Raw genomic sequence first — 21413 nt, forward strand, 5'->3', positions numbered from 1 at the left:
TTAGGTTTATCCTGGGATCGTCCCGGGGTCGTCCCTGTTTGCTCCTGGGATATCCTGTGTGTCATTTACATGAACAGGGATGACCCCGGGATGATCCTGGAATAAACCTTAGGTCTAGCTAAGGCCTAAGAATGACTAGAGCATTAAAATTGAGTCATCAAGCAGCAGGGGAAAATCAGAACAATTCCCCAATAAGGGTTTGGAACTACGGCTGTTCTGTGTGACATCTAAACTTTACCTGCTACTGAGTTAGTCTATTGGTTCATTGTCTATTCCAGGGCTTTCCAGCCTTTTGGGGCCTCTGGGTACATTTGGCATTTTGAAAAAGTGTGCTGGATACCACCACAAAATAACTGTTGCAGGGAGGTGGAGGGGTCAATCAAAAAATGTTAGGAGTGCCCCTGTTGGTTCTCCTGGACCTCTCAGCGGCCTTCGATACCATCGACCATGGTATCCTTCTGGATAGGTTGTCTGAGCTGGGAGTTGGAGGTACTGCGTTGCAGTGGTTCCGCTCCTACTTGGATGGCCAATTCCAGAAGGTGGTGCTGGGGGATTATTGCTCTGTGCCGTGGCTCCTAAGCCATGGGGTTCCACAGGGCTCTATCTTATCCCCTATGCTGTTTAACATATACATGAAGCCGCTGGGGGAGGTTATCCAGAGATGTGGACTGAGGTGTCATCAATATGCGGATGATACCCAGCTCTACCTTTCCTTTTCATCAAACCCAGGTGAGGCAGTGACTGTTCTGAACTAGTGCCTGGGCATGGTAATGGACTGGATGAGGGCTAACAAACTGAGACTCAATCCAGACAAGACGGAGGTACTGTTAGTGGGTGGTTCATCTGTCCGGCGAGGTGATGTTTGCCCTGTCCTGGACGGGGTTGCACTCTCCCTAAAGGATCAGGTCCATAGTTTGGGGGTGCTCTTGGATCTAGAACTGTCACTTGAGGCACAGGTGAACTCAGTGGCAAAGAGCACCTTTTATCAGCTTAGGTTGATATACCAACTACGCCCTTATCTGGACAGAGATAGCCTAGCTACAATTATCCATGCTCTGATAACCTCTCGCTTGGATTACTGCAATGCGTTATACGTGGGGCCGCCTTTGAAAACGGTCCGGAAGCTTCAGCTGGTACAAAAGAGGGCAGCCCGTTTACTAACGGGGACTTGCCGGCGAGATCACATTACGCCAGTCCTTTTCCAGCTTCATTGGCTGCCAGTCCAGGTCCGGGCCCGATTCAAAGTGCTGGTATTGACATTAAAGCCCTAAACGGTTTGGGGCCAGGTTATTTGAAGGAACGCCTCCTCCCATATGTACCTGCCCAGACCTTAAGATCATCTATAGGAGCCCTTCTCTGTGAGCCCCGGCCAAAGGAAGTGAGGCAGGTGACTACTAGAAGGAGGGCTTTCTCCGCTGTGGCACCCTGGTTGTGGAATGAGCTCTCCAGAGAGGTCCGCCTGGCGCCTACACTGTACTGCTTTCGTCGCAGCTGAAGACCTTTTTAGTCTCTCAATATTTTAACACTTATTTTAACTTAAATTTAAATCTTACTGTTTTAACTCTGTATTTTAATCTTATATCAATTTTGCTGTGTGGTTTTATCCTGGTTATGCTTTTATACTGTATTTTGTAATTGTGCTTTTAACCTGTTGGTTGTTTTATTGTGGTTTTAATTTTTGTGAACCGCCCAGAGAGCTTCGGCTATTGGGCGGTATAAAAATGTAATAAATAAATAAATTAAAAAATAAATTCTCTCTCTCTCTCTCTGAGCCTGGATGTGCACCCTACGTATGTGTGCTACCCACTCTGTCTTTTATCACTATGGGTCTTTTCTCTCTTTTTCTCTCTCTGGCGTCGCTTTCTCTCTTCAGACTTCCTTCCATCCATCCATCCATCCATCCATCCATCCATCTGTGTGTGTGTCCGTCCTTGTGATGTTCAGCTGCCTTATATGCTGTAAATGTAAGTATCTGTAAGGTTAATGGTTTATATTATGTATAAAGTTCTAGGTAGTAAGTAAGCCTCAATGTAGTTACGATTTGTATCCACAGGTTGGGTTTGTAAGGGGTGTGTGTTGAATGCCTGCATGTTGATTGGATGTTTGAGGGGGGAGTGCAGATTGGCTGAGTAAGAATGGGAGGAGCTAGAGAATTGTATCTATATATAGTTAAGTGAGTGAGAGGCGGGGGCAGATGAGTCTGTGGAAGTGTCAGTGTGAGATGAGTCAGTAGAATAGGAGAGTTTGAGTGGGTGAGAATTCTGTGAAGTGAAGGTAGGCGGGGTAGAGAAAAGTGAATGATTATATGAGAGAAGTGGATGATTGTAGTATTCTCTAGTGGAACCTTATAAGAAAGAAGTGACAGAAACCAATACGCTTTGAACCTTGTAACCATATGCATTTCAACTGAGCAAACCATTAAGCTTATAGACGCATTTGCTTGGGTTAATAAATTACAATTATATTTACAAACAAATGGTGTGGTCCATGGAGGTGTTTGAGGAGAAAACAACAAATGGTGGCAGTGGAATGGGAATCTGAGGGCTAGGTTGCTGGGCTGTGGGGCCTGAAGAAGAGGCGAGACAGGAGCAGCAGCAGTAGACCTAAACCTTCAAACACGTCATTAGCACAGGGGGGATTGAAGTGGTCCTGGGTGCTAGTGGTGTGGACAGTCCTGTCGGGTGTCTCAGGTGAAGTTGAGACAACACGGGGGCAAGACGTCACAGTCCTCTCTTTGCTTCTCTCTCTCTCTCTCTCTCTCTCTCTCTCTCTCTCATTCTTCTTTCCTTCCTTCTGTCACTCTGGGTTGCCTTCCTTCCTTTCTTTCTGGTCCCTCTTCCCCCACATCCCCCCTCACACTCTATAGCTCCTCTTTATCTCTTTCTTTCTCCCCACACATCCAATTTCTCCATTAATTTACATGGGATTAAAAAAGACCCCCTGCCAAAAATTGACTGGAGGAGGGAAAGTTCACCTCCCTCCACCAAAGACCCCTTGCATTCCCCAGCCAGGCACCCATAGCTGGCTGGGGAATACTGGGAGTTGTAGTTCAACACAGCTGGAGGGCACCAGGTTGGGGGAGGCTGGTGTGTGCTCTACCACTGTGGGTTTTTTTTTTACTACCTCCCCCCACACCATAAACACACTGTAATAAAGTTCACTGACTTGGCCTATATGAGGTATTGGATCATATCGTTTCATTGTAAAACACTGGGAGACGCAATCAGGCATCCGTTCTAGTGTTGAATCTGGAGCCTTGGGTTTGGGTGGCAACATTCTATCCCAGGGAACGTCTTCATATCCTCTAAAGCATTCATTAAAAAGGAAAAGAGATTTGAAAGTGGTTATTGTAGCTGGTGTACAAAGCAGTCAAATAAATTAGCTTGTAGTTGCTGTAGAGATGGGCAGACGTGGTAATGCTATATCAAAGTTGTTTTAAGAGACAACTGACTCTTATAAGAAAAAAATAGGAGAGGGCCTGGTTCCTTTATTTAGAGGAAAGTAGACTAAAAGCTCCATCACACCTGGGGTTAACATGCTCCCTACCTTCGCTTCTCCACCCATGTTCTCGGTTCTCAGTTACTTCCTCTTTTCAAAAGAGGAAGTACCCAATGAGCATAAAGCCCATTGAGTCCAGTGTTCTAATGGCGCTGCTTCTCCTGCACACAGCAGGAGAGAGCAGTAATTCTGTTTAAAAAAACATCAAACTTAATGAGTTTTGTTGTTGTTGTGCAAGGAAGGCCAGAAGGGGCAGGCAGACGATGCCATGTGAGGGACCTGAGCAAACTCCGTGAGTGCCCAGTAACGAGCATGCAATAAAACGCTCATCAGATGGAGCTTTTAGATGGAACAGCTTCTTTTAGGACAATATAATACCTGGACATACTGAAAAGCACAAGAAGTCAAAAATCTCCAGTATGGATACTTCATAATGTATGAGAAGTGAAAGAGCATGGGAGTTCCTGGGTTCTTTTATGAATGCCCATTCATCAAACAAGATCTAATACCATCTTGGCAACTATGGATGTGGAAATCCTTACACACCAATATCCCACACAAAGATGGACCACACATACCAGCAAGGATGTTATTCCTGCATAGGTCATGGCACACCCAACCACTAGGCCTTGGATTCTTAGATCCATTTTGGGGATTTGACAGATTTTGGGGAGAGCATTTCAGGTGAACACAAAAATGGAAACTATGTATCGGGGTGGATAGGTGAAATGGTTCATGCCATTTCGGGGGACAATGACAACATACCATGGCGGTGAGGCTTCTATTTCTCCCCCCCCTTTTAAAAAAAAAAAAATAGATTAAAAGCTGCTGGCTCTCAGACCCCAAAATAGTTTCAGCATTATGATGGCTAGCATTATAATGATGTGTGTGTGCGTGTGCAAGAAGAGTCTATCAGATCCTTGTCAGTACAAGCCAAGACACATTTTTCAGGTGTAGAGGAAAAAGCTGTGCCCTCAGCAAAACGGTATCCCCACGCGTGTCACTTTCCCCTGGGAAATAGGATCCATTCACTTAGAAGGGAGAATGAAAATGGACTCTCTCAGGGCTCTTGGTGAAATCTGTTCCCTCTCACTGTTGGCCCAATAATTTAAAATCAACCCCCCTCCTATCTGTATATCCCTATCTTGGATTTTGTTTCTTTGCCATGCTACAGTGTGATGGGAACTGGGTGCTAAACGACACGTAAAATGGGTAGCATGTAGCTGATCTTAAAGTCTTTTTTTTTAACTTCAGTGCAGGGGTGCAAAAAGTGCAGCCCGTCAGCTGTATGTGGCCTGCCAAACCATGTCTGACAGCCCACCAAACCTATGGCATCTGCTGCTGTGGGGTAAAATTTCCTGTCTCTTGCTTATCTCTGATCTCCCTTGAGCTGTGGCACAGATGCTACTCCTCCAAGCGCTGGCAGAGTCCTGTTCTTGGGGAAAACTTTTCTCACAGAGGGCATGTCTACACCAGGTGATATCCCCGGGATCATCTCTCTGTGTCCACATGATGCACAGGGGATCCCGGGAGCAGGGAGGGATGATCCCTCCATTTCCCTGGGATATTGCCATGCCATATACTTTTGTCGTGGATTTTCCCTCGGTCCCGGGATGATCCCGAGGACCGCGGATGGTGTGGCCACCCATCCTGGCTTCTTCCCTCTTCTCCACGAGTAGCGGGGGTCATAAGAGGGAAGGAGCTGGGCTCAGGAGAGTCCACGGCCATCAGGGGTTGCGGGGAGCGGGGTCGGTTTAAAAAACAAACAAAAAAACCCACTAACTTTTTCACCTGAGCGCAGGTGCACTCCAGCTCCTGTCTTCTTTTTAAAAAGGCAGGCGAGACATCTTGCTTCCCCCCTGGATGCCGCCGCTGCGTGTGAAATCAGGGGGAGGATCTCACGGCTAGTATATCGTGAGATCCTCCCCCTTCCCTCCCCTGGTGTAGACATGCCCAGAGAAAAGTGAAATGGGTGGGACTATTTGCTGTCAGGGGAAGGGCTTCAGGGGCAGGGACTTGTCCTCCCTGTTGTCATCTGGCCTGCCAAAAAGAGTCCTCACCCCTAATGTACACTACCATCTCCCATTGGTTTTACATCATCAAGAAGGGCAGCAGGACATGGAAACCGAGTACAAAAAAAGTCTTTCTGCTCACCTTTGGGTTGTTGAGGTGTACATATACTTCTGGGCTCTTGCATCTCTGCAGGCTTCAAAAGAAGGATCACTTGACTTCATAAGAAGACACAAGAAAAGATTAACAGCATACAAGAGAATATAGGGATTAGCACATTATTTTCCAAACTCTGCAGTTTGTCTATCACACACATATAAGATCAAAATGGCTACTAATAATGATGGCCATATATTGCCTGGGGTATTGAAGGCAGTACGCCTCTGAATACCAGTTGCTGGGGTGCCCTAAAAGTCTTCAACATCGAAGCAATAACGCAAATGCTTTATGGGTCTGAAATTTGGGGGCTTGACAACTCCATTATTAATGCCCTGGAAACTGTGCAGAACGGTTTTCTCCAAAAACTCTACTCTCTCCCATCCAGAACCCCTGCAGGTTTTTTGCATACAGAATCTGCATGGAGTGTGCTTAATTAAAATATTTTAAATAAATTGCCACCTTGCCAAACTAACGTCTTCCTGCTATGTGTTATCTGGAAATGAACACAAATTACTATTGGATGGTAATACTCCAAAAGCTCCTGCATAGCTATTACTTTCCTGGGCTGAAACCTGTCCTTGATATGGATAAGAAGCAACTAAGGGATTGGCTATTTTGGATAGATTTTAGGAGGGATCTGCAACTAATTAGAAACTCTAAATCCTCCCAGTGGTTCCCTCTCTTGAAAATGGAATACTTCAGAGCCAGCTATTTGTCCAAACTGAGACCATTTCCCCTAAGAAATGCTTTTATTAAACTGAGATTCCAAGCTATGCCAACTGCAGTTCTGGATGGACGCTATCACAAGGTGCCGTTTGAATTCAGACTAAGCATCTGTGGCCAACGCCAAGTGGAAGACATTGTTCACTACGTGTTAATATGCCCTCTGTATAGGGACCCAAGAGAGAGATTTCTGAACCCCTTGTTAACACATGGCTATAGGAATGCCCTTGCAGAAATGGTTCTTTTTCTTCTGAGTGATACCAACAGTTATGTGACATATAAAGTAGCTTTGTTTGCTTTGGCGGCAAAAAAGATCAGGAAGAGAGAACTAGACAAAATTGCCATAAACTGCCATGGAGCTTCAGACTGCTGAGTGAAAGCTGAGTTTTAGTTAAGGCAAATCATAAGTTATCTGTATAATTTTTTACTGTTCGAAATATTTATATTATTTATTTATTTATTTATTTAAGGATTTTTATGCTGCCATTCAGCAAAAAAAGGCTCTCATGGCGGCTTACAAAAGTATTTCTTGACAGTCCCTGCCCACAGGCTTACAATCTAAAAGACATGACACAAAAGGAAAGGGGATTGGGAGGGAGGAGGAGGAGGGGGAAAAGGAAAGCAAATTCAGGCACTACAATCTTAGTTGGAAAGTTCAGCAGTTACAGGTGACAGCAGGAGGGAGGGGGCTCTCAGCTGGAGCTGGACCCAGGCACAGTGGAGAGGTGCCTGGCTGCTGCTTCCTCCCTCACTGGTGGCCTCTCCAGAGACAATATATATTACTGTATATATGTATAAATATTTTCTTTTGGTGTATTTGTCATGGCCTTTGGCTAGTACAATAACTTTGAACCTGGAACCAGTTGCTGTGGAACATGGGCAGGAGGGTGTTATTGCACTCAGGTGTTACTTGTGGGCTTTCCACAGGCAGCTGGTTGGCCACTTTGGGGACAGAATGCTGGTTTGGTATTGCATGGCTCTTCTTACGTTCTTATTGCTACCTTTTCTGGCTCTGCTTCTGTGCCTTAAAGCAGCACAGCACAGAGATCTTAACAAAAAAGCTTAGTACCAGCGCTCAAATTATGAGGGAAAGGTAGAGCAGGCCTTGGTGACGCCTTCCAATTTTAGCCAAACCATGGCACTTCTTTAGCCTTCTAAAAAATAATTGCCAAGGAGGCCATAAAAAAAGTTAAGTAGGCCAATCCCCTCACCCCAATAATTTGAGCACTGCTTTCTCAGAGCTCATCTCCATAGCAGGAAAAGTGTGAGTCTCCTAGACAATATCTGTCTGTCAGGTTGCTGTCAAAGAAACAGGAGTAGGCAGAAAAAAGATGGCAATTCTGTTATGTGCACAAAGAATTTCTTGGGCCTTAGCTAGACCTAAGGTTTATCCTGGGGTCGTCCCTGCCTGCTCCCGGGATATCCTGTGTGTCATTTACATGAACAGGGATGACCCTGGGACGATCCCGGGATAAACCTTAGGTCTAGCTAAGGCCATAGTCTTGCAAAGGGTAAGTAAATCCGGGGCTATTTCACACTTTGTAGTACAGATGTGAGCACATTTGTAAATGTGTAGAGTATAATGTGATCATTCATCCAAAGGCATTTAGAGTTTGGTGAACTGTTTTAGTGTATACAAAATACAGAAACAATGTGTTGAATGGATTAAAAATTCTCCAGGCACTGAAACAGTGGGGACATCCCTCCCTGCATCCCTACCAACTGAAATGGCTTGCATTTTAAGTATTCTAAATGTGCAAGTATAAAGACAAAAAGACACATACGTCTATATAGGTCACTTTTATTATGTTGCAATTAAGACGCACTTAGGAGGCTAAAATCATCAATTTCTCCTTATTTCCCTGACGTCATGAAATTAAACAAACGTGCTTCAAAGGCCCCTTTTATTTTGCGGAAGGGCCTCTGTTCCTTCTACTCTTAAACTGTCCCTAAGGAGAGCCATCACACAAGCACATGGAGGGATTACAAACCCTAGCAGCTGTTACCCAAAAACATGCCACACTTTTCAGCATTAAATTTAGATTATCATCTCACAGATATCATTGTCGCTGTGGAGCCTATAGATCGGCAATGACATTGATTTGAAGATACGTTCCAGGTTTATGCAATTAGCAGAATCTGTAGCAGTAAACAAAATTACCTTAACGTTTGGGTCCACATGAAATGCAAATGCATGAGGTGAGAAACATTCTTTGGTTTGAGGGGGAGCAGGTATAACTTTTACTGGGCTTGTCCATCCTGAAAGAAAAAAATGGGGCTATGTAGCCTACTGCAGCACTAAGATTCCAGCTTGACCAGCTCGCAGAAAGACAGGCATCTTCAGCGGAGTCTTGAACCAACTTGAAGACTAACAAATATCATCCCGTAGTACATTTGTTAGTCTTTTAGGTACCACAAAGATTTGATAGCTTAATCAGAGAGCGCACATTATATTGTAATCTACAAACTAAGGGACTTTATAAGGGTGACAATGGCAGTAATAATGGTGGTTATAATGAAGTCTTTGGTATCAATTGGCTGAGCTGATGTCATGCCATAGATAATGTTCACAAGCATGGGGGAAGATATCAGCAATTTAATGGTTGCATCAGACCTTGGGTCTCCCAGATTAAAACTGAATTGACACTCTTTTGCTTTAGATTAGTAAATCCTTGGAATAGGAAGTCGTATGTACTTTTGCAAGCACAATAACCTAGTCTAAATTGGGTGGTATAGAAATGTAATAAATAAATAAATAAATAAAGTCACTTACTTTAATGGGAGCAACAGTGTTGGGGTGAGGTTGTTTTAAGGAGAAATGACCGGCAGCGAAAGGGATAAACACCCCTTTTCCTCCATGATCCCTTTCAGTTCTTGATCGACATTCAGGACTTCAGCTTCCAGCATTCCTGACTATTGGTCATGCTGGCAGGGGCTTCTGGGAATTGAAGTCCCAAACATCTGGAGATCTACCTTCTGCCCACTGCTGCCTTAAGGGATATCATTGGTCATTTAGAATGCTGTTTTGCTTCGATAAATAAAATGGGGCTTTTAATCAAAACTTCATCTTGTGCCCTTCCATCAGAGAATATGGCAATGACAATGAAAACAATAATGATAATGCAATTTACCTCCAATTTTTGTTCTGATAGAAATATCTGGGACTGCTGTGGAGTTCCATTGCTGGTCCTGCTTTATCTCATCCAGTCGTAATGAGGATCTTCCATCGGCAGTCTGGACTCTCCTGAAGGGGAGAGGTGCCCACTCTGGAGGTTGCTGATCTCTGCCATCCCCCACGGGTCTGCCGTACTTGATTTGCTGTTCAGCTTTGGCTCCTGGGCTCACAAATCCCGAGAAAGTGTTACTTACTGGCACATCATCCCGGTGTGGAGCTAAAATGTAATATTTATCTTCAGGAGAGATGAATGGATTGGATTTGAGAAAAGCATTACTGTACTTGTCCTGGAAACTAGTAAAGGAATGTCTGTCTTCTGGTCCTCTCACAAAAGGCATATACATTCTCTTTAACAGACCTTCATGCTGCATCTGATTCATCTTGTGAAGTGAATCAATAGGATTTAACTGTTTAACAGGACAAATGTGCCTTGCAGTAACCTGAGAAGCCATGATTGTTTTTTGTATTGTTTCTAATTAGAAATATCAAAGGCTTTGGTTGTTCTTTGAACTTTTCTAACAACTCTCATTGAAAGCAGAGATCATATACCAAAAAGCATGCAGACTTGGCTAAAAAGCTAAAATAGGGTCTTTTTCTTACAAAAATAAATAGAAATGTTTCCTTATGTAAGTAAAAAAATAAAAGGAAATCGCAAGCCAGGAAAGGAATGAAGCTGTCACATGGACAAAGAGTCCTTGTCGCTTAGTGACAATAGAACATGAGCACACAATGAAAGTGATAGTAGTGTATTTCATAGTGATCGGAATCCAGGTGATAATGCAGTGATCACTTGATCTATGAGTGAAGCAGTCCTTCCCTGTTTGATACACAAATGAAATATTTTCTGCCTTCTATAATGCAGTATTTAAAAACTTTTAAAGGTTTAGCCTACCCTACATCCAGGCTCAGAGTAAGTAAATCATGCTATTATTTTGCCTTTTCCTGAGTGGTCAAGTTTCAGAGGACAATAAAGAAAGAGCACTGGAATCTTATGGTGTTTTTGGATCATCATTTTATTTTCAAATATACATACTGAGCATTGGGCAGCAGATAAGCATACAAACAGTGCTTGCATGTAAATATAAAAGAAAATAAGCCACGTGGTTCCATAAGAAAAGTTGTTTTGTTTAAGACTGGAGACAAACCTGAGTAACAACTGGATTTTGTATTTTCAAAAATGGAGACGCTTGGCTCAACAGTCATCAGTGTAACCCATCATCTGTGTAACACCAGCTAAAGCCTAATCCATTTAAGCCTGTGCCGCTTCTTTTACCCCCATCTTAGACCATGCATACCATGATTTCAACATCATGTCAGCTCCCCACCCACCCCGGATTGTAACATCTTGCCCCTCAGGCACGACTTTCTGACACTCGCTGATAACCAGACACAGAACATAAATTACAAAGAAGCTATCAGCAGATTTGGTTAACCCAGATCAGCTTAAAGTTTTCAGGTTTAAGTTTATAGACCCTAATAAATAAAATAGTCTAGGCAGAGGCTATCAGCGTATTGCTTTAAGAGCAAATTCCAAGGCTAGAAAAGAGAGAGAACCGGGGAGCGTCTCATAAGGCGCGGAATTATAGCGCGCGCCCTCTCAGCCGCCGCCGGGCGCCGCCATTTTGTTCCGGACCCTCCGCTCGGTGCCTCCCCCCTCCCGCGCCTTTTTCTTCGGCTATTGTGACGGGACGCGTTCGAGGCCGGTGGTGTAACGAACTTGTCGTGGGGAGCCCGCGGGAAAGAGATAGGAGGAGGGGGCGGGCACGCCGGCCGGCCAGCCAGCCAGACAGCAGTTGTGGGCCTACGGGGATGCGGCGGCGGGGACGGCGGAGGAGACCCGGGCCCTCCTCCTCCTCCACCTCCACCACCGCCTTCTGCAGCCTCCTGCTCGTCCTGACGTTGTCCCTGCTGCAGGCTCTCCCCTCAGGTAAAACGAGCTTGGTAGCCTCTTCTTCTCCAGTCAGGGTGCGACGGGAGGCCTGCTCCGGCCTGTCGTCCACCAGTATTGGGTAATCAGCGTGGTTGTGGGGTCTGGAACAACAGCCCCTGTTGCAAACCTTCATTGCACAAGTCTTTTGTAGCTCTGAAAGCTCCTAAACCTCTTCTTACATCCCTTTTCACGCTATGCACACTCCTCTTGGCTAGTGAGTGTACTCTCTATTGTATTTATTACATTTATATCCCGCCTTTTTCCCTCCAAGGAACCCAATAATCCTCATGTACATTGATGGTGCTATATAAATAAATAATAATAATAATAACATGTTATCCTCACAACAACAACCCTGTGAGGTAGGTTGGCTGAGAGTATGTGACTGGCCCAAAGTCATCCAATGGGTTTCTATGGCCGAGTGTGGACTAGAACCCTGATAAGTGGGACTAACATTGGGATACAGGCCCCCGATTTTTGTCAACATGTGCAGAAAACATCCCTGTACCAATTTCCTTTCCTGACTTAGGGTTATTGGAACATGTTTTTTGTAGGAAAAATAAAATAGAAAGGGTAGATGCCTGCACCCAATTATGTGTCTACACATGGTTTCTGAGTGATGGCAGTTTTGCCTGCTGTGATGGAGCAGGTGGGGAGATTAGTGGACTACAAATGCACTGTGATTGGAGAGCAGCTTCCTACTATAATGGGTTGGATCCAATGGGATCCTTGTGCAAGCTAGTCTTCTAGCACTGGCGGCTTTGATGTGGTGCTTCCAGGGGTAAGTGCTGAAACAAGCGGAAATGCTAGTTTCTGGAAAGGGTTTCCACTTGTTTCGGTGTTTGTTTCTGGAAGTGCTACATTGCGGCTGCCTAGCACTGAAAAGAACACAAAGTAGGCATACAAGCAACCTCCTCTGGGAAGAGCGTTTCACAACTGGAATTAAGAACATAAGATGAGCTGTGCTGGATCATACCAAAGGCCTGTGCAGTCTAGGATTTTATTCCCGCGGTGGCCAACCGGATGCATGTGAGAAGCCAGCAAGCAGGACCTCCTGTCAGCAGGAGCGATTGAATGAGCCAGGAACTTTCGGCCCTTAACTCGGTTAGTGTGAAGTCCGAAGTGGGAACTTTGGCTTGTCTCTCCCCTGAGAAACTAGAGTCATATCCCAAGAACAAATCCTGAGTTACCGTGACATTTGAATGTGGCTTATATGTAATTAATAATTTGTTATTCAATTCTTATTTAAGCTTTACTGTGTACTTAGAAATATTTTTGGATCCACTTTCTCGTTGGCTGTGTATTTAACTTTTGTTTAAAATCATGAGCCATATTAGTACTACTACTACTACTACTAAATTTATTTCTTACCCCCCCTCTCCATTCTGATTGAGGCAGGGAACAACAGTAAATATAAAATACATTAAACTGAATTAAAACATAATATACATTGTTAAAAACATCCTAAAAACATTCTAAAGCATCTTAAAATTCTAATGGATAGGCCTGCCGGAAGAGATCAGTCTTTATAGCTTTCTTGAATGCTAATAGACTGTTAAGTTGACGAGTCTCCTCCAGCAGGCCATTCCACAGTCTGGGAGCAGCAGAGGAGAAGGTCCTCTGGGTAATACTTGTCAACCTAATTTTGACTGACTGAAGTAGATTCTTCCCAGAGGACCTGAGTGTGCAGGGCGGATGCTAAACCCTCTGCTATATAGTGTTTCACTTTTATCATGTTCAATACAGTATCAAGTATATTATCAAGGCTGGCCCTTCCATTAGTCTGAATGAGGTGGCCAGTACAGGCAACTCATTTTGGGTGTCATAAATAGGCAGCACACTGTTGGTTATTTATTATTATATTTTTATTGCCAGGGATGGGAAGAGGCACTTCTGCGACTTTCTGTCTCAGGTGCCAAAATAACTGGACTATGAACCTTGATGGGGTAGGTGGGAATTTGTTACTGAGCCGTTTCTGTGTTTCTGAGACTTCAAGTATTTCTCTGTGTGGATTTGTAGATGTTAACTGGCACGCTGTAAGGCAGTAGAAAACCAGGATTGATTGATGAGGGAGAAAAGGGAAGCTATTGCATCCTACAAGTTTTTCAATTCTTTTGAACTTGGTTCAAGAATGTTTGGCTGTTTAAGTTAAAAGTGCAGTCGTTCAGTTACTGTTGCTGGAGAGGAGACAGAGTGGTTCAGTTCTTTGCCTAGTAGAGCATTTTCTTTCTGTGCGTTTAGGATAGATTTAGGGCATGATTGAGCCATAGTTCAGCATTTTGTTCCCATTAATCTTAGTCGGAAACTTTAAGCAAGTGTTTATATCTGTCTTGTTGAAGTTGGTGGGACTTCAAGAAGATTGGCTAGATTGCCCCTACAGACTGACATAATTGTGCATTTTTTCCAAGGAAGTATGAAGGCAAAGTGAAATGAAGGAATAAATTTGAATAATGTAAGAAAAATAAATAAAACTAGCAAAATGAGTTCAAACATTCCAGATCCTTGACCCAAAAGAATTCATAAATGCATTCAAGGCGAATGAATTATTAGTTATTGTGAAGGCAAAATTATTTTATTATTTTATTTTACAAAAGGGAAGGATTGCTGAATTGAGATCTATATATTTACCTGCTTTTATAATCTGAAAACAGTTCCAGAGACATTTGCATTCTACTACCTCTCTGTTGATTTTTTTTAATATAAATTTGTTCTACTAGGACTAGTATTTATGTATTAGTGGTTGAAGAGCTCCATCTTGTGGCTTTAGTTACATGATGTTTTTCTGCTCAGAAAAGCTTAAGTTTAAAGCTTAGAAATACAGAGCAGGTGAAATGAAGGTAAACTCAATAGCCAGATTGCCCTTTTAGAAAAAAATTAACAGAAAAAAATGAAAGTGTGAGGACAATTAAGCAAAGGTAAATTTGAGAGGGTATGGGGAAGTTTATTGACTTCGTGACTAAAGAAGAAGAGGGGAGAACTAAGACATGATCTAATTGGTTTATTTACTTTAAACCAGAGTTCCTCAGTTCAGATGTAAAGGGGAACTCTGGCTTAATGTAAGCCAAGTTCTTTTGTCCTGAAGTCAGCATGTGATGGGATCAAGGGAGGAGTATGTGGCCATAGCATTTGTTTTGGATTCATAAACAGGTTTGTGAAGACATGGATGATTGTCCAAACATAGCCAATATCATTAATACTGGTCATTGCAGTCATTTGAGGAGTTGTTCTTGTTTTAAGTGTATTGATTTTTCTCTGATCAGTCAGCAGTCAGTTGTGGTTCTTTTATGTCTCTAAGAAGTTTGGAGGTTTATGTTAATGTGTGTTTTTTCCTTTCTATTTTCACAGTTCGTTCTGCCAGTATAGATCCTAAAGGATTGAAAGTTGTAGGATCAACTAATTTGCCAGGTATATAGTAACAATCTAAAATTCATTTAGGCTAATCACCTTTTGAAATGGCAAGGCCTTGAACACTAGCTGTATTCAGACGAACCAATCTTGGCTTAACAAGCTGAGAAGCACAGTCTTCATGCACTCACATGCAGCCTCTTTGCTCCAACTTCACTCTTCCATGCAAGTGAGGAAACAAACCAGGAAGCCGTAGTTCCTGTTACATTCAGATTGGGAAAGTATGGTTAATGGGCTCCAAACAAACCAGAATATGAAGCCACAGTTCATCAATTGGCTTGGTTTAAAGTTTGGAAGTCATTAACCTTCGTTCCTGGTTTGGATGTAACAGAAAATTGTGACTAACTGTGGCTTCCTGGCTTGTAGCTTCCTGACTTGTTTATTCATTTGCACAAAAGGAATAAACAAAAGGATCATGCATGAAGTTTCTTCATATCTTGACCTTGTAATCCAAGATTTGATTGTTGGAATGTAACCAACAAAAATTTTGTTTAAGCAGAATTATACTAATTATATAATTACGTTATTCTAAGGCTATAGATGTGTGTATTTCATCTTCGTTGATGGACAGATCCAGTTGATTCCTTATATGTGCAGTTAATCCTGCACAAGTAGTTCTGGGCTTGCAGGAGAGCTCTGTGTGTGTGTGTGTGTGTGTGTGTGTGTGTGTGTGTGTGTATGTGTATGTATGTATGTGTATGTGTGATGAAACATCTGCATATGCCACAGGATGTGTGAGAGAGGGTGTGGGGGTTGAAAAGCATGATTGGATTATCTCTGAAGATCAGTCTTGAAACCAGAGTCTTTTGTGTAATGCCCATAATTACACATGTAATTATTAGTATAGCTGCAATATATTCATGATGTACATTACTTTGACTATAATTGCTAATAATAGTATTCTGTGTTTTAGTCAAAGTTTATATCAGGTTGGAACATAACAGTCCGCGTATTCTGTGTGTAACAAATCATCTAAGAAATTCAGAATTGATCGACCCAATATTTCAGTGGCATGGACCAGGAGGTGATTTGGTTACAGGTAAGGCTTTCCCTGCTTTCTGATGGTAATCTTTCCCATTTTTTACCCCAGCCAAGGCAGAAAGATAGTAGTTTTATAGTGCCCCTGTTTTTTCCAGAATGCTTTAATTGTTTGTTTACTTTTTCATTAGGTTGGGGTGAATAATTCTCCAGAAAATGTATATGACACAATCCAGTCAAAGTGAAGCACTTTCAAATCCCAATGGTTGTATACATCTGTCACACTAAACTATTCATTAGCAAGACATGAATGAGCCTAGCTTCCCCTGGGCTTGCATGCTCCCCCTTCTCCTTCTGGGGCATGGCTACAAGGAAGAGGTTGGAAGTTGGATTAATCACAGCTTGTTTTGAATTGACCATAGTTAAGATTATTCACTGGCATGACAAGCTGTACTTAATTAAGGGAAGAAGTATTATTATTATTATTTATTTATATAGCACCATCAGTGTACATGGTGCTGTACAGAGTAAAACAGTAAATAGCAAGACCCTGCCGCATAGGCTTACATTCTAATAAAATAAAAGGTTCTGAACTCTTTCTCTTGATGGTGTGGCAGGAAGAGAGGGGCAGGGAATACTAGGCTTGGGAACCTAGGCTCCTTTGCATCTTACTAAACTATTTTGTTTAGCATGGCATCTTAACACAGCCATTGACTTCAAAGGGGAGTTTTAACAGTGCAGTCACGTTCTTAATTCGCTTATTTTTTAAAGACATTTGTATCTCGCCCTATATCACAAGGATCTCAGGGTGGCATACAGATAAAATCATTCATCCTATATAAAACAATAAACATACACAGCTAAAAACAAATTAAACCATTAATAAGCTAAAACCATTACAGAATTTAAAAACAGTAAAACCAATGAATAAAATTAAAACTACGTACAGGTTTGGTGAATTTAGCCATTAAAGGCTTTGTTAAAAAGCCATGTCTTAACTTGGTGCTGGAATGAAACCAGTGCCAGCGCCAGTCAGGCCTCCAAGGGGAGGGCATTCCACAGCTGGAGTGCCACAACAGAGAAAGCCCTCTCCCACGTCCCACCATAGTGTTTGTCTTGTGTTGGTGGGACGTGGTTCCTCCAACAGAGCTCAAATCTCGGGCAGGCATATATAGGGAGAGGTGCTCCCTCAAGTATCAAGGTCCCAAGCTGTTTAGGGTTTTAAATGTCATTAACAACACCTTGATTTCTGACCGGAAGAGTATTGGTAGGCAGTGCAATTCCTTTAAGATCAGTGTTATGTGGTTTCTGTAAGATGTACCGGTCAACAGTCTAGCTGCTCCATTTTGCACTACATGCAACTTCTGAGTCATCTTCAAGGGCAGCCCAATGTAGAGTGCATTGCAGTAGTCTAATCTGGAAGTTACCAGCGCATGCACTACTGTGGCTAGGTTCTCCTTGTCCAGGGAAGGCCGTAGGTGGTGGATCAGCCTAAGCTGACCCCAAGTACTCTGGTCCACAGAGTCCACCTGGCCCTCCAGTGACAAGGATGGATCTAGGAATACTCACAAGCTATGCATCTGCTCCTTCAAGAGGAAGTGCAACCCGATCCAGAACAGGTTGTTTACCCAATTCCCGGAGTCAGGAACCACCAATCCACAGAGCTTCTGTCTTATCAGGATTCAGCTTAAGTTTTTTTAGCCCTCATTCAGCCCATTACAGCCTCCAGGCACTGGTCCAGCACCTTCACCGTCCCAGCTGACTCCACTGACAAGGAGAAATAGAGCTGAGTATCATCAGCATACTGATGACACCCAAGCCCAACACCCCTAATGACCTCACCCAATGGCTTCATATAGATGTTGAACAGCATGGGGGATAGAAAAGAACCCTGTGGCACCCCACAGCTCAATAGCCATGGGGTGGAAGAGATCCTTCAATACCACTCTCTGGAATTGGCCCTGTAAGTAGGAGTGGCACAGTGGCACACAGTGCCTCCTACTTCCATCTTGCAGAGCCGATCCAGTAAGATACCATGATCAGTGGTATCAAAGGCCGCTGAGAGATCCAGGAAGATTAACAGGGTAGCACTCCCCCTGTCTTTCACCCGGAGTAGGTCATCAATCAGAGCAGTCAAGGCTGTTTCAGTGCCGTACCCTGGCCTGAAACCAGACTGAAATGGGTCCAGATAATCGGTTTCCTCCAAGAACATCTGAAGCTGCCCAGCCACCACATGCTCAAGCACCTTGCCCGAAAAGGGGATATTAGCAATAGGGTGGTAGTTCTCACATACCTCTGGATCTAGGGAGGGCCTCTTTAGGAGAGGGACACTACAGCCTCTTTCAAGGCAGCAGGCACCACTCCCTGACAGAGTGAGGCATTTACCACTCCCTGGACCCACCCAATCAATCCACCTCTGCTGGATAGTATTAGCCAAGATGCCTGAGGGTCAAGCTTACATGTGGTGGGATGGACTGATCCAAGTGTCTTGTCCACATCATCAGGCTGCAACAACTGGAACTGATCCCGGGAAGCATGACCAGACAAGGCTCTGGACACCTCCTCAGGCACTGCGATAGCTGTGGCATCAAGTTCTGAGTGAATACCTGCAATTTTCTCCTCAAAGTGCCTAGTGAATTTGTTACAGCAGATGACCGAGGGTTCCAATCCCAGTTTCTCTGAGCCCGAGCCTTGTCCCAACAGGCTCTTCACCACTTGGAACAATTCTGCTGGACAGCATTTTGAGGATGAAATAGAAGAGGCATAATAAGACTTTTTTTGCCAGCCTCACTGCTGTATAATAGGCACAATGAAGGGTCTTTGCTAATCTTCAATCATACTAGCTCTGAGATCTGTGCCACCTATACTCTAGCTGTTGTCCAGCCTGTTTCATTGCCCATAGATCTTCTGTAAGCCAAGGTGAATTACAGGCTCCACAGCACTGGAGTGGGTACTCGGGAGCAATTGTATCGATGGCCTTTCCCATCTCACCGTTCCATAGTGAGACAAAGGTCTTGACTGAATTGCCAGCCCTAACAGCCGGACAGTCCCTCAGAGCATTCAGGAATCCTTCAGATTCCATCAGTCTCCAGGGGAAGACCATCTTAAGTAGTTCTGCACCCCTGTAGGGAGGCTCTGCTATTGGCAAACCAAATTTCATATGGAAATGATCTGTCCATGACAACGGGGTTGTTAAAAGCCCCCCTAAAACCAGATCCCCCATCCGACCAATAAAAAACCAGATCAAAGTGTTGGACTGATGATGTACTGAGATAGCCCCATGGTTGTCATGGTAGCCATGAAGTCCCGAGCAGACCCTGTCAGGACAGCCTCAGCATGGATATTGAAGTCCACCAAAACCACAGTCCTAGGGTTCTCCAACATCACCTCCGAGACTGGACAGCGGGGTGGATAGTACACCAGCAGCATACGTGTTCGGTCTCTTTGGCTCAGCACGAGGTGCAAACCTTCAAAACTGGTACTAGGATGGATGGGCTTCCTTGTGAGAAAGATGGAATCCTTGTGGATAACGGCAACTCCCCCCCCCCCCCCCGGGCCCTTCAATCTAGGCTGGTGCTGCACTGAGTACCCAGGTGGACAGAGCTGAGATAGATCCACCCCACCCAGCTCACCCACCCACATCTCAGTAATGCATACCAGGAAATTGCTAGAACTAGAAAGGATTCACTTTGGGTGTGTTGTAGTTTCCAATCTATGCCAGAGGTGCGCAGCGTTTCTGCAAGGGACCACATGTGTGCACATGGGCACGGATGCAGGTATTTGTGTACACACTCATTCACTTCCCCGTGATATATTCACACTCTTCCCCCTCCCCCCCATACATACACTTTTCCACCCTGACACTTACTCCTTCTCCTCTCCCCCCCCCGGCTTTTCCTTGCTAGTGCTAGCAAGAGAAGCAGTTCTTTATCTCTGACCTTGTTAGTGCTAGCACTGGCAAGAGATATCTCAGGCATTTCCTGGTTAGCACTAGCAAGGGAAACATTGGAGGTGGGGTCCCCAAGGTTCCAAGGGCAGCAAGTTGTGCTTCTCTGCTCTATGGCCTGGTTTGGATGATCATATCTCAGGTTGTGGGCGAGTCTTTTGCCTTTGCATGCAGTCCTGAAGCCCTCTGTAATAGAATTCTTCTGAAAGCCCTCATCTATACGACTGGGATTGCTCCTCATTAAATAAAAACCCAATTTTTCATTGATTTGAACGTAGGTAAAGAGCATCACACTGCAGCAGCAACAGTGATTTATTTCCTGAATTATTATTTTTATAGTGAGTTATTAATGCGTGCATGCGTATTATCCCATATACAATGATAAAGAGTCGAAGCCAACAAAGCTATACATCTTATTTGCGGAGCTCTGCAGACTAATATAACACACAAACCGAGCAGGAGCGGGGTGGGGTGGGGAATGAGGCTACAGAGGGAAAGGAAGGAGGCAGCAGACCACGTCTCCTTGTCTGGCTGCCCGTTTCCCCCTCTTTGTTTTCATGAACTGCCTAGAAAGCTTTGCATATTGGGCGGTACAGAAATGCAATAAATATGTATATAAATAGAGGAATAAATTTGTTTTAAGAAGCTTTCTCTGCGGAGCTCCGTAGAGAGACTTCAAACTAAAATCGGCGCGAATGAAGGAGGCAGCGGATTGGTGCAAAATTGGGAAATGGGCCAATCACGTTATCCTACCCTCAAAGCTTTGCCCACATGTCAAAATCCGACATAACTCCCCCAAAGACACACAGCCATAACGTGCCGCGGTGCAAACTTGGACCTGATCTAAAAGTTGTGGTAACTTGCAAATGCAAATATGCGCATTATTGTGGTTAAAACCCAGCGCTGAGGTGAATGGATGGCTGTGTCATCTAACCTAAAATGCAAATATATGCATTTAGGTCGGGGTAAAAAAGCTGAATAGACAAGCCCCTAGAGGACTGGCAGCATTCTAGCTTCAGAGTAAAACTGAGCATGCCCTGCATCATTTCTCCAACTTTCATGGGGCAGAAAAACCTTAATAATTTTTGAACCATTGATTAGAACTTTACCAAATCAATGAAAGAAACACCTCCTCAACAAGCCTGAATAACATACTTCAGTAGTTCCCACCAAAATTGAAAAGAAATATATGATATGCCAAGCTGCAGCTTGAGATAAAAACTACAAATGTGTCAATTTTCAACACTTTTTAAATTACTGTACCTGTGACAATTTGTATCAGATTGCTTTGACATTTAGCAGAACTGTAGACTTTATAAAGTAGATTGTGGATGCCAGGTTTCCAGTTATTATCTCAAGAGCTGTCATTTTTATAAGCGGTGGAAATGCGGCTTATAATGGCAGAACCTTTTTAGTTTTTGTGTGACTCAACTTAGCTAAAAGGGCAGTTCTTTACTCCTTTTTAATATCTCTATGTTTAAATCCCATTACCCAAAGCTCTTGATTATCCAAATTCATGGTGCAATCCTATCAGGATAGTCGCCAGCCTCTGAAATTGGAGGATACTGACTAACCAATGTTGAACAGCT

General features: G+C 43.7%; 2 protein-coding genes across 2 annotated transcripts in view; one reads left to right on the forward strand and one right to left on the reverse strand.

The window, feature by feature from the left end:
- The window catches only part of SPMIP7 (sperm microtubule inner protein 7), a 36712-nt gene extending 26642 nt beyond the window's left edge, over positions 1-10070 (reverse strand). The window contains exons 1-4 of the mRNA XM_063116274.1: positions 9522-10070; positions 8552-8649; positions 5653-5726; positions 3166-3304 (exon numbers count right to left, since the gene is read on the reverse strand). Of these exons, the coding sequence (XP_062972344.1) occupies positions 3166-3304; positions 5653-5726; positions 8552-8649; positions 9522-10017 (807 nt within the window). The 5' untranslated portion in view covers positions 10018-10070. The remainder of the gene's footprint in view (positions 1-3165; positions 3305-5652; positions 5727-8551; positions 8650-9521) is intronic.
- A 1304-nt stretch (positions 10071-11374) lies between these two features.
- ZPBP (zona pellucida binding protein) overlaps positions 11375-21413 on the forward strand; it is a 28459-nt gene continuing 18420 nt past the window's right edge. Inside the window, exons 1-3 of the mRNA XM_063124035.1 lie at positions 11375-11492; positions 14841-14900; positions 15814-15939. Of these exons, the coding sequence (XP_062980105.1) occupies positions 11375-11492; positions 14841-14900; positions 15814-15939 (304 nt within the window). The remainder of the gene's footprint in view (positions 11493-14840; positions 14901-15813; positions 15940-21413) is intronic.

This window comes from Elgaria multicarinata, chromosome 1 (genome assembly GCF_023053635.1).
Source record: "Elgaria multicarinata webbii isolate HBS135686 ecotype San Diego chromosome 1, rElgMul1.1.pri, whole genome shotgun sequence".
In the NCBI taxonomy this organism is placed as follows: Eukaryota; Metazoa; Chordata; class Lepidosauria; order Squamata; family Anguidae; genus Elgaria; species Elgaria multicarinata.